The sequence below is a fragment of the Hordeum vulgare genome, chromosome 5H (genome assembly GCF_904849725.1).
Source record: "Hordeum vulgare subsp. vulgare chromosome 5H, MorexV3_pseudomolecules_assembly, whole genome shotgun sequence".
In the NCBI taxonomy this organism is placed as follows: Eukaryota; Viridiplantae; Streptophyta; class Magnoliopsida; order Poales; family Poaceae; genus Hordeum; species Hordeum vulgare.
Genome location: NC_058522.1, coordinates 549,882,670 through 549,895,706, shown reverse-complemented (window position 1 = coordinate 549,895,706; position 13,037 = coordinate 549,882,670). Strand labels below are relative to the sequence as shown.

General features: G+C 44.7%; 1 protein-coding gene and 1 pseudogene across 2 annotated transcripts; one reads left to right on the top strand and one right to left on the bottom strand.

Moving 5' to 3' along the window:
- Positions 1–3,899: 3,899 nt before the first annotated feature.
- LOC123452768 (protein RTE1-HOMOLOG) lies at positions 3,900–6,549 on the bottom strand. 2 transcript variants are annotated; one of them, XM_045129480.1, is made up of 3 exons: positions 6,385–6,549; positions 4,575–4,855; positions 3,900–4,482 (listed from the first exon to the last, which is right to left on the bottom strand). In XM_045129480.1, exons 2-3 carry the CDS (start codon positions 4,806–4,808, stop codon positions 4,102–4,104), a joined length of 615 nt encoding a protein of 204 aa, XP_044985415.1. In that variant the 5' UTR covers positions 4,809–4,855; positions 6,385–6,549; the 3' UTR covers positions 3,900–4,101. The 2 variants fall into 2 exon arrangements, with proteins under 2 accessions (XP_044985415.1, XP_044985416.1); XM_045129481.1 differs by having other exon boundaries at positions 4,575–4,852.
- Positions 6,550–10,044: 3,495 nt separating this feature from the next.
- Positions 10,045–11,122, top strand: LOC123397247 (annotated as a pseudogene).
- Positions 11,123–13,037: the final 1,915 nt, after the last annotated feature.

Sequence of the window (13,037 nt, the reverse complement as noted above, 5' to 3'; positions counted from 1 at the left end):
CCCCTGCCTTGGCTTCCAAGCTTCTCGATCTTCTTCCGTTACAGAAAAAATCTTTTCGGGGATTTTCTTCCGTTTGGACTCCGTTTAAAAATCTCCTCTGAAAGGGGTCAAAAACATGGAAAAAGCAGGAACTAGCACTTGGCACTGAGTCAATAAGTTAGTCCCAAAAAAAAATATAAAAGGCATGCAAAACATCCAAAGTTTGACAAGATAATAGCATGAAACCATCAAAAATTATAGATACGTTGGGGACGTATCAAGCATCCCCAAGCTTAACTTCTGCTCGTCCTCGAGTAGGGAAATGATAAAGAATGAATTTTTGATGTGGAATGCTACCTAGCATAGTTGTCCTTTGCAACTTCTTTCACGTGACATGAATGTTCAGATTCGTAAGATTCAAAACAATAGTTTGCTATTGACATGAAAACAATAATACTTCAAGCAAACTAGCAAGGTAATCATGAACTTTCAAAATAACAAGGACAAGGAAAGTTATCCCTACAAAATCATATGGTCTGGCTATGCTCCATCATCCTCACACAACTAATGTAAATCATGCACAACCCCGGTATTGGCCAAGTAATTGTTTTCGCACTCTTACTTTCTCAAACTTTTTATAACTATCATGCAATACATGAGCGCGAGCCATGGATATAGCACTATAAGTGGAATAGAGTGTGGTGGTGGTTGTGAGACAAAAAGGAGGAGATGGTCACATTGACTAGGCGTATCAAAAGGCTATGAAGATGCCCATTAATAGATATCAATGTGAATGAGTAGGGATTGCCATACAAGAGATGCACTAGAGCTATAAGTATGTGAAAGCTCAAAAGGAAAACTAGTGGGTTTGCATCCAACTTGCTTGCTCACGAAGACCTAGGGCAATTTTGAGGAAGCCCATCATTGGAATATACAAGCCAAGTTATATAATGAAGATTCCCACTAGCATATGGTAGTGACAAAGCAAGAAGCTCTCAATCATGAAGAACATGGTGCTATTATGAAGCACAAGTGTGGAAAAAGATAGTAGCATTGTCCCTTCTCTCTTTTTCTCTTTTTTCATTCGGGAACTTTGCCCTCTTTTTTCTCTTTTTTGTTTTGTTTTTGGGCTCTTTGGACTCTTTTTTTATTTCCTCACATGGGACAATGCTCTAATAATGATGATCATCACACTTTTATTTACTCACAGCTCAAAGATCACAATGATGATGACTCCATAGGAAATTCCTCCGGTAGTGTACCGGGATGTGCAACGATCTAGCATGGCGTATGACGTTGAAACATCTCGCTAGCTATCTTACGATCATGCAATGGCAATATGAGAGTGACGGCACAAGTCATGAGACGGAACGGTGGGAGTTGCATGGCAATATATCTCGGAATGGCTATGAAAATGCCATAGTAGGTAGGTATGGTGGCTGTTTTGAGGAAGGAATTTGGTGGGTTTGTGCACCGTCGAGAATTGCGCGGCACTAGAGAAGCTAGCAATGGTGGAAGGTGAAAGTGCATCTATACCATGGACTCAGTCATGAAGAACTCACATACTTGTTGCGAAAGTTTTTATTAGTACTCAAAATAAAGTGCTAAACGCAAACTCCTAGGGGAAGGGTTGGTAGGTGTAAACCATCGCACGATCCCGACCTCAACACAAAGGATGAAAATCAATAGATCAATTATGCTCCGACTTCCTAACATAGCGGTTTACCATACGTGCATGCTACGGGAATCACTAACTTCAACACAAGTATTTATAGATTCACAACACCCTACTAACATAGCCCTTAATATTACCAAATCCACGTCTCAAAACTATTTGAGAGGAATCAAAACTTCTCTTTCTATTCAATGCACATGAAGATGGAGGTTTTTGCATCCTCTTTGGGTACCTATCACATTTGGTACTACTTTCATAGCATAAGCCAACTACCAAATCACGCACCGCCGTGCTCTAAAAGATATAAGTGAAGCACTATAGCAATATTATCTAGCTCAAAAGATATAAGTGAAGCACTGTGAGCATTGTAGCAAAATCGCGATGAGTGCATGTCTCTCTCTCTCAAAAAGGTGTGCAGCAAGGATGATTGTGACACAACAAAAGGAAAAGACTCCTACGATACAAGACGCTCCAAGCAAAACACATATCATGTGGTGAATAAAAATATAGCTCCAAGTAATGTTACCGATGGATTGAAGACGAAAGAGGGGATGCCTTCCCAGGGCATCCCCAAGCTTAGGCTTTTTGGTGTCCTTGAATTTGGCTTGGGATGCCTTGGGCATCCCCAAGCTTGAGCTCTTTCAACTCCTTATCTCATTGTCCATGAGAACATCACCCAAAACTTGAAAACTTCACAACACAAAACTTAAACAAAAACTTGTGATAACATTAGCACAAGAAAACAAACTACCACTTCTTTTGTTATTGTAGCAAACTTGAATTCCATCTATATTGGTGTTGGGCTACTGTATTCTCACTTTTCCATGGCTAGTACCCCCGATACTAACCATAGTTCCATCAAAACAAGCAACCAACTCAACAAAAACAGACCAGTCTGTAGCAATCTGTATACTTCGTATACTTCTGGTACCTCAAAAAATCTGAAAATTTACGACGGCCTGGGCAAAAAGCATATCAACCAGCAGAAAAAAGAATCAACTCAAAAGCTCTTTCTTAATAAAAATGAAAAATCATCTCGTGAGCGAAAAGTTTCTGTCTTTTTCCAGCAGGATCAAACAACCATAACAAAGACTGGTCATAAAGAGAGAGAAGAAGCCATCTAGTTACTAGCTATGGACCCATAGGTCTATGGTGAACTACTCACGCATCATCGGAGAGGTCATGGTGTTGATGAAGAAGCCCTCCGTGTCTGAATTCCCCCTCCGACAGGGCACCAGAACGTGCCCCAGATGGGATCTTGCGGAGACAGAAGCTTGCGGCGGCGGAAAAGTGATTTCGATGATCTCCTGATTTTTTTGAGATTTTTAGGGAATATATAGGCGCAACTCCTAGGGCAGAGGGCGCCCAGGGGGCCCACAAGCCTGGATGGCGCGCCCCCTGGCCGCGGGGTGGGGGCTTGTGGGGCCCCTGAAGCTCCCGTGCCTTGGCTCCCAAGCTTCCCGATCTTCTTTCGTTACGGAAAAAATCTTTTCGGGGATTTTTCTTCCGTTTGGACTCCGTTTAAAAATCTCCTCTGAAAGGGGTCAAAAATATGGAAAAAACAGGAACTGACACTTGGCACTGAGTCAATAAGTTAGTCCCAAAAAATATATAAAAGACATGCAAAACATACAAAGTTTGAAAAGATAATAGCATGAAACCATCAAAAATTATAGATACGTTGGAGACGTATCTATGGGGCACGACCGGCGGGGACAGGGCGCGGCCGACGGGGCGCAGCCGACGGGGTTGGGCACTGCTTGGCTGGCTAGGGGAAGGAGCGGCAGCGGACGAACCGGAGGAAGGAGCTCTTTATCCCAGTTTTATAGTTTGTTTTAGAATATCTGTTTGACCGTAGCTAAAATGAATCCTTAAAATGTTTTTTCCGATCATTATCTCAGTTTTAGGGTTTGCAATAATTTTAAATGGTCTGCTAGAGATGCTCTAATGCCCCAAAAAATTGACTTAACCAAGATAAGTTTTCAAGCGAGTTACGTATGGACGATCCGGTCCCAACTAGCGCCCTGAGAGCGTCAAGGTTTGATAACTACTTTAAGCCAGACAAAAAAAGACCAATTAGTTTAAGCCAGACAAAAAAGGCATTCCCGCTCATCTATCTACTAGTACTCCTACTTGCTTATAAAAGCACAACACGAGTTTGGCGAATCCAAATGATTTTATTCAACGTCTTACGTTGCACACCACATCATTGACAATCTGGAAACATTAATTACATTAATCATGATTTGGAAACAGCATTAATTATATTAATTGAATTAGTTTTGGAATCAACATTAATTGTAGCACATTTAATGTTAGATGTACAATGTTACGAGAAGATGCACAAGTTAAAGAGAAGGTTACAAGAAGGCACAAGGAAAACCACATCTATGAATCACAAGACCCCCCCAAGTCCCCAATCCAAACTCAAGCCCGGTGTACTGCAGCTACAGCTCTACAAGGCCCTTGATGCAGTAGGTGCCCACGAGGAACCACCCGGTCATGGCGGCAGCGAAGGCGAGGAGGCCCACCAAGAACGTCATGCCACCGAAGAGAACCCCGACCGTGAGCACCACAACGAACGGTGCCAGGGTCTTTGCCGCGGCCCCCACGCTCACCCAGCGGCCCCGTAGGAACATCACCGCGGCTAGGCTCACCACGTTCCACTTGTCATGGCCGGCATAGAAGAGCCGGTTCAAGTTGTTGGCAACGAAGGAGTGGCAGTTGCAGGTGAACAGGTTGTAGTTCCTGTTCTGGAACTCCTGCACACCTTTCCTCAGAGCACCATCCCATGTCGCCTCTGCGCCGGTGCCGAGAAGCTTATAGCACTGCGTGGGACAAGAGATTAACGGCTTGTGAGTAATAGTATGATTCAAGATTGAATGTTGCCTAAATATTAGTCTAAACACAAAGTACAGACCTCATCGCCATTTAATTGGATGTAGCGTGTAACAGCTCCAAAGGCAAAGTTGTCAACTGACACGAAATTTGGACCGGCAAAGTCCAAGGTTACACCATCTTCTCTGCAAATGCCAATGTGACCGATAAATGGCACCAGCCATGTGATGAAAGGTATGGGAGTCCACACTATGCAACAAGGAAACCGAGCTCTTCTTGGGTCTATTGGACTTAGCTGGCTTCTTTCAGCTTCCATCAGCTCACTCTAGTTCAAGCTGCTGATCCAGATGCAAGGGAGGACTGCTGCATAGGAATGCCAGAAAAATTAACATCAGAAGAAGAATGCGCATTCATGCTGTCAGGAATACAAGAAAAAAAAAACATGAAATGGATGCCAAGCACTTGACATATATAATGGCCTGCAGATGCAGAATTGAGGAAGTTCTACTCCACAAGGAACAGAAAACAAGTGCAATAACTAAAATACACAAGCAACATTTAGGCAGGCAGACGTCCTTATTTTGAGAAATAAATCTACCTTTTGTATTTTAATAGTCAAATACACCTTATATAAATGTTGGCTCAAATCTACCAAATGGTTACTGCAAGTGAGGTTAAAAAAAATGTTACTGCAAGTGTGATGTACCAATATAAAATAGAAGGAGATACTTAAGATGCTGAAACAATAACACAAACAGCATGAACACAGCACATTCGCAGTAAATCTGCTCTACTCTAGATATCTATTAAGTTGAGGAGAACTGCAAACCAAAAAAGTTGTGGACTAACTTGATTGCTGCTACCGACAGGCTGGTGCTAAAATGCGACTAAATTACATAAGGAAATCACCATCTATTTCCTATCGCTATGCAGCGTAAGACAAAATGATGCTCCTGTTCTCGGAAGAAGCATGAGTTCAGTCATAAGGTTTCTCCCTGCATTGTCATCCCAGAGTGATTTCTACAATCCTCTGTATGATTGAACCATGGTCAGACATTCTGTGTAATTCTCTAATTAGACTTTTTTTTACATGCTTGTCTTTGTCAAGATTACTATAACAGCCGTCAATCACTCAAGAAATGATATTAGACCTTAAATCATGTCATTTTGCACACCGATGCACCTAGATGATCCATCGGGGAACTTTCTTCCACATATCTAATCCACTCTAATATTTGGAATCAACGAAGCAGGAAACCCACTGTGGTTAAGGAAATTTAGCATGGTTGGTAGGCACATCGCACCGGTGTTTGGTTCCTAGTACTCCCTCCGTCCCAAAATAACTGTCTTAAACTTAATACAATTTTGTATTAGAGCTAGTACAAAATCAAGACAGCTATTTTGGGACGGAGGGAGTACATTTTAGTCCCCGTTCTAGAAAAGCCAGCATATCTCCCCATACCTACACAGGTAAAGTGTCGACTCGAATACCTCAACACAATTCCTATCTGATTTGAATTCCAATTTTGTTCCGGCGCATCCAGTACCACAGGAGACAGGACACATGATAACACCAATTCGCCCAAATCCCAGACCAACAAAGGACCTGGACCATTGGCTGTTTCACCGATCCAAGAGCAGCAAGGAAATCCCAAATCCCCTAACTGAACCAGTACATTCGAGACAGCCAGCAGCATCTCCGGCACGGCGCTTACTGGGATTCAAGAAAAACTGGAGGAAATTATATTTATACGAAACCTAACGAGGGCCGAGGGGGGTCATAGATGGGGTTAGGCCGTCCGGTTCACGCTGGAAAGCTGGAAAACACAGGAGCAGACAGGGTAGGTATGATTCCGATTCCGATTCCGCTATCTCCTGCCGATTGGACTTACCGGGAGAGGAAGTCCTCGCGGAGATCGACCTCGCGCCTTCTCCTCGGCGAGGACCGGCGGCGGCGGCGGCGGCGGCGATGGGGCCTGCTAGTGCTAGGAGATGCAGCGGTCGGGGTTGGGGGAGGCTCGTGCTTGGAGATGGGTGCGGTGGGGAAAATAACCTGTGATACGAGCCATGACATGCTACCGTGCTCCTACACTATGTGGTGCGTCCGATGTGTGGAAGGTGGAGAATATCATCACGCGATACCAACACATAAAATGTTTCAACAAAATTCCGAAAAAAACATGTATGTTCACAGTCACAGCACATGTGTCTACAAACCCTACAAAAATTCTGATCCAAATTCGATACAAAAAGACAAATTTTATGTGAATAATATAATTTTTCACACTATTAAATTTTTAGTCTTTTTTTGCGGGGTAAAACAGAGTTTTATCCCATGGTAATAGGGTTACAATATGCTAATGCAAGATTCAGAATAAATGGAGGGCCTTGCTGTAACCAACAAGCGGCCACGAGCTGTGCAAGCATAATTAGCTAGACAGCGAAAAAACCTATTTTTAGAACGAACTATCTTAATCGAAACAAACTCCCGCTCCAATACGCGCATCTTTATATCCTCCATCAAGTCGCCATAAGGCAATTTGGCGAGGAAAAATATTAACAAAGAGAAAGAGCCTCCACCGAGTTAGATTGTAACAAAATACGGAGAGTAGATTGTTCAATGGCCATTGACATCCCTTCCCGTATAGCTCGAGACTCCGCCTCGAGCGCATTGCTGCAAAAGAAAAGCAAGTGACAAGCTGCGAAAATAACCTCTCCCTTGTTGTTGCGGAGAACCATCCCTGTCCCTGCGAAACCGTCCTTCGGGCAAAAGGACTCATCCACTCGAAGAGCTACGCAGTCCAAGGGGAGCGGAGCACAGGCTGGCTCTGGTAGTTTTCGTTGTTTAATTCGGTTAGGGATGGAACCATTCATTGGGGTCTTGCCCTTGATCATCTCCTCTACATTCGATACTTTCACGTCAGATGTAATTTAGACAAATGTTTAAAAAGATCCCTCAAAACTTTTGTCTTTATTGACACTATTTCATGATCATCCCGAATATTGATATTACTTTTCGATCTCACTCTTCAAATATCCCCTTTTTGAAAGTCTGGAGACTGACAATAATACTTTGCTACGTAAACGAGGATCCCTTCTTTCGCCCTTCCTTATAGTGATTCCCATCAAGATAATATTTAGCTCTTAAAACCCTTGCACATAGAGTGTCAGGATTTGATAACAGTCTCCAAACATGTTTTGTGAATATCACAAGATTAAAAACATGTAAATAAGTAAACCCGTTACCCCTTTCTTGGGGATACACATCTTTCACCATGCCCACCAATGCATCTTATTCTTCTCCCCGGTATCACCCCACCAAAAGCCTAAGATAGCACCAGTGATTTCCTTGTAGCTTTTCTTAGGGATCTTGAACATTGAGATAGCAAACACCGGTAAAGACTTTATAGCTTAATTAGGATCTCATTTCCCCCTAAAGATAGGATCTTTTCCTTCCAACCTTGCATCACTCTTTCGACCAAACACAAGAAATTATTACTTCTATCCGCACACATCATAGTAGGAATCTCCAAGAATCTCCAAGTTTTTATTATACATTGCTTTGGTCATAATATTCATCTCAACACAAATATCAATTTTTAATGTGGACACACACATTTGGGCTGAACTATATGCTACACTTTGCATCACTAACCAGTTGACTAGAATTTGCACAATACTATTGATCAAGTACTGGTCTTAGTGAGGAGTCATCACTGAATAACAATTGTGAAATTGACGGTGCATTTCTGCAAACTCTTACCCCCTTTATGCCACGAACCTCCCCTCCACGAGCCAAGAAATAAACTTGATAACCCTTCCATGCATAGCAAAAAAAAATACGGTGATAAAGGTCCCCCTGTGGAGGCCCCTAGTGGAAACAAATTGTTATGTCTCCCGGTCATTGAACTTGACATTATATTTAACAGAAGAAACACAATCCATAAGAAGGTCAACGAAATCCTGTTAGAAACCCAATCCGAGCATCATCTTTTGTAGAAATATCCATCCAGATCTTTCATAGGACTTATGCATATCCAATTTAACTGTACAATATCCATAATTATCTTTTTTTCTTATTCTTGATTGTGTACATACTTTCATAAGCCACCAAAATATTATGAGTAATAAGGCGCACTAGTACGAAGGTACTTTGGACCGAGGATATCATCTCGTCAAGAATTACTTTCAACCGGACTGCGATCATCTTTGAAATAATCTTATACCAAACAATACAAATGCTAATGGGCCTATACTGAGTTATCTTCTCTCGAACATCAACTTTTCGAATGTGAATAATAACATTATCATTTCAACCATCAGGAATTACCTTATTCCTAATTCAATTCAGTACCTCTTTAGCTAGTAATGGAATCCCCAAGAATGTGCCAACACTTTTTAAAGAAAGTAGCATGCAAGCCATCTTTGCACGGGGGCTTCAAATCGTCAATGGAAAAGATGGCTCGTTTGACGCCATCCGCTGAATATGTCTGATTCAAAGCATCATTCATAGCCCGATTCACACGTGGTACTACCATCTCTAATAAGTTAGGATCAACGTCATCCATCTCCGAAGAAAATAAACCGAAAAAATAACTAGAGATCATGGGGTTTAGGTAAGCAAGACCCCTCTTGCCAAGCACCATGATCATCCTTCAGTTTATCTCTTTTATTCCACTGGCAACGCATGCTAGCGTAATTATGGAAATACGATGTATTGCGATTATCAAATTTTAACCAATTTAATCTGCTCCGCCGCGACCAATATATTTCCTCTTGCTCCAGTAACTTTTCTATCTCTTTAGACAACTCCTTTTGTTTTGCCATGTTTCTGTCATTCATCTCTAACCGAGTTACCTTCTCAAGCTTGAGACGAACATTTCTCAGTTTGCGTTTTAGAGCTCTTCAAAAGAGCTTTGTCCCAACAATGTAACTGATCATGAACAAAGTTCAGTTTTCATGCCAAGTCGTTTCCTTGTAAATGAGGTCCCGCACGGTTCCATCTTTTTTTAATAATCCGGTCCCAGGCTTCTACCACCATATATATCAAGTCGCTCTCTGATATTACCTTTTTTCCAAGCGAATTTATCACCAATAAAACTGAAATCCTCCAGTTTGCAATCATCGAGGGAATCACAGAACATTATTATTACCCACCAAATCCACCAAGACATCAATAAAACACGAGCATGTACGTTTATTGGGGAACCGATTGGTTTACACTTTGCAGAGCTTTATCCTCCTCCATTATTTACTCCTACATACCACTGTATTTCCCACGTGTACGTGATTGTGTTACAAGCAGCTAGGACACTTGATAAAGTACAATAATACTATTCGGTGACGAATACTAACCCTTCTTGCATTGGAGATTCGGTGACGAACACTAATCCTACTCGGAGCTCAGAGGATTTGGTAACCCGGTCCATGTACTGATGCGTACCTACGAAACTACCTACCCGATCGAGATCGATCACCGCGCCAGCCAGTTTCCAGTAACGCGCGATAGCCGATAGTGTCTGCAAGAGCTCGATCGTATGGCCGGCACGGCGATGGCGATGGCGACGCCCGACGCCAAGTCAGCGTACCCGTCTCACATGCCGGGGAGCCTGGCGCTCACCACCGAGGCGGTGGCCATGATGATGCGGCAGTGGAACTACCGGGAGGGCTCCGGCCTGGGCGCGCGGGGGCAAGGGATCATCGCCCACATAGAGCCCGTGGCCGGTACTGCCGGACCCGAACGCCGGGATCGGCCACGACGACACACCGCACGACAATGGGCTGCCGGGCACGCCGCCGGTGGTCGAGGACGTGTGGTGCCGCCGGTGGAAGGACCTCTCAGGAGCGTTGTCCCTTGAACGCGAGTGCTGCGACAAGACCATCGCCCTGCTGTGTTTGGTCCAAGTCCAAGGGGATGGAAGCGCGGAAACGGCGGGCGCGCTGGCGGCCGTCGTCGAGTCGGCGAAGGTGTTCGACGGGAAGCTCGTTCCGGGGACGTGGGAAGCGACGCTGCCTCCTGACGCGAAACGCTACGTCGTCGAAGAGGTGATCACGCCGAGGATGGCCGCGGACGCGCGGGAGTGGGAACCGCTGTGGGACCCGAACTGCCGGCACTGGCTGCGCCCGTGGGTTCCCCTCGTCGGGCACTTGCCGGACTGCCTCTACGGCACGGTGGAGAGCAAGCTCGTCGCCCACGCCGATCACCACGACATCGTCTCGGCTTGGAAAAAGTACCTTCACCCGACGCGATGGGACGCCTTTGCCCGGCGTCACATCCTGCCGAGGCTCGCGCGTCAGCTGCGGGAGCTGAGGATCACGCCGCCCAAGCAGATGGACTGCTCGTTCAGCAGGGTGATGCTGTGGGCGCTCCTCGTGCGCACGCAGGACGTGGTGACCATCCTTGAAGTTGAGTTCTTCGACAGATGGGAAGAGGCGCTGCTCCACTGGCTGCGCTCCGCCAGGCCGTCGATGGAGGAGGCCGTCGCGTGGTGCGCCGGCTGGAGGAATGTGTTCACGCCGGAGCTGCTCGACGACGAGCGCGTGCTCGCGCGCATGGAGGCCGGCGCTGCCATGGTCGATCGTGAAGCGCAGGGCCTCAACAGCCTTGTAGGCTATAGGGTATACTCCTAGATTTGCATGCATGCATCGGCCATGGTTTGTCCTGTAAATTTGGAAGTCTTGTAGGCTACCATATTTTCTTTTTTTGAGCCGAGGCTACCAGTTGTTGAAGTTGTTGAACACAAAAGATGGCTCTATTTTCGAGCATGCACTTATCCCGTATACATACACATTTTATTCTATGAACATCTTTTAAAACTAAACCGACGCATCATTCTAAGATTAATGAAGTCGGACGATCGTTTGATTTTGCTTTGTTTCCTATAAGGACGGAGAAACAAAAATTCAGAAAAGGACAATGAAATTCATTTTGTTTGTCCCTATATGAGATGATACGTAATCCCTCGCAGAAAACAAAAAAGAAAGATGGTACGTAGTAGTATTTTGCTGCAGGAACGAAGAAATCCTTGGACGTGTACATCGGTACAAAAAGAGTTTGGCTATTTATCAAGGAACCGACATTTCCTTTACCGTCAGTTGGTTCCGTATGTCAGTACAGTTTTCTTTTTTGAAAAGTATGTTTTTCTTTTGAAAAGTACGTTAATACAGTTGGTCCTCTTGTCGGCAGGCAGCAGCTGTGCCCGTCATATATGTGCAAATTTTTTACCATCGTTTAGTTCATAACTTTGGTTCCTAATCACACATTGTCACATTTTGTCATACCTCATCCTGAGACAAGTTTGATCAAGTAATCCCATAAAAAAGTTAGATCAAGTAAGGGCATTTTCAATGGCAACCCGTAAAATTTTCCCCGCATGTGTCCACGGATAGGGAAGGATCAGTCCTCGGACACGGATACGGAAGAGTGACATCCAACAGTAACCGCATACATTTCAGCCCGCATTTTAATAAATCGGATGATACTCATCAAAGATTGGATAGGAAATAACACAAATCATGCAAATTAAGTCTAGGTACATCAAGGTCTCAAATTAAGCACATGTTCAACAAGATTTTATCAAAAGATCCTATTGTTACACACAAATTGCCCCTTCAGCCTCATACAACAGTGTGTGAAGGTAAATGGTCGTCCCTCTTTCGCGTGATACGCCACGACAGTGTGTGTAAGATACATATAATGTGTAGACTAACAGTGAGTGAATGAATCAATCAACAAGTTAAGCAAGAGTAAGCAAAAGACTTACGAGCCCTTCTTCCGTCCCGTGCAATGGTCACCTTTCCTCGAGCTGTCAAACCACACGTCGCAAAACTTGATGACACTGATCTGGATCATGTGCCAACAATACGAGAATGACTTCATGTTGTGTGGTTGAATGATGTAGATGTCGATGTTGTAGGATGCAATGTCCTTTCATGCGTGAACCGTTTCGTGCACTTGCCGCAAGAGGGGCTCCCTCTGGTCCTGCCTACGAAATCCGCGGATCCGGCCAACCACGCAACATGAAGTAGCTCACCATCCTCTGAATTCTAAAAAAACGACATAGCACTTGAAAATAATCTCAATGGCATTTGATCGAACACCTGCTCGGTGCGGTGACCGTCATGAAGGTCGTCGACAGGGGGCGGAGTGTACCTGGGTACAAATCGCTCCAGGATGGAAAGCTTCGCCGTAGACGGCTACCGGGCGCGCCGGTACTGGTTGCGGATGTCGGTAATGCCTCTCTGACGGCCAGAGACGTACAAGGAGCAACGACAACGGACATGGAGGGCGGAGTGCAAGGAAATGGGACCGGGAAGGGGAATTGGGTGGGCCATGGGTGTCGGATAGTGACGTTTCTCGTGTCCGTATCCCGCAGACATCTCCCACTTTTGTTTCCAATTATCGAAAGAAATCGCGTTTGGACCGCGTCGCTGACCGATACATGACCGTGTTGGACGGCTTCAGCGGTTCAAACCGCGCACTCCGGACCGTTGCGGGAGGTTTGCGTGTCCGCCTTGGAGATGCTCTAAGGTTGGCGATTGGTTT

Bases quoted from the DNA above. Each gene is read 5' to 3' on its own strand.
- LOC123452768 (XM_045129480.1), bottom strand. From the start codon at position 4,808: ATGGAAGCTGAAAGAAGCCAGCTAAGTCCAATAGACCCAAGAAGAGCT. The intron at 4,483-4,574 runs GTCTGTACTTTG...TGTCCCACGCAG, and splicing joins TCCAATTAAATGGCGATGAG to TGCTATAAGCTTCTCGGCAC.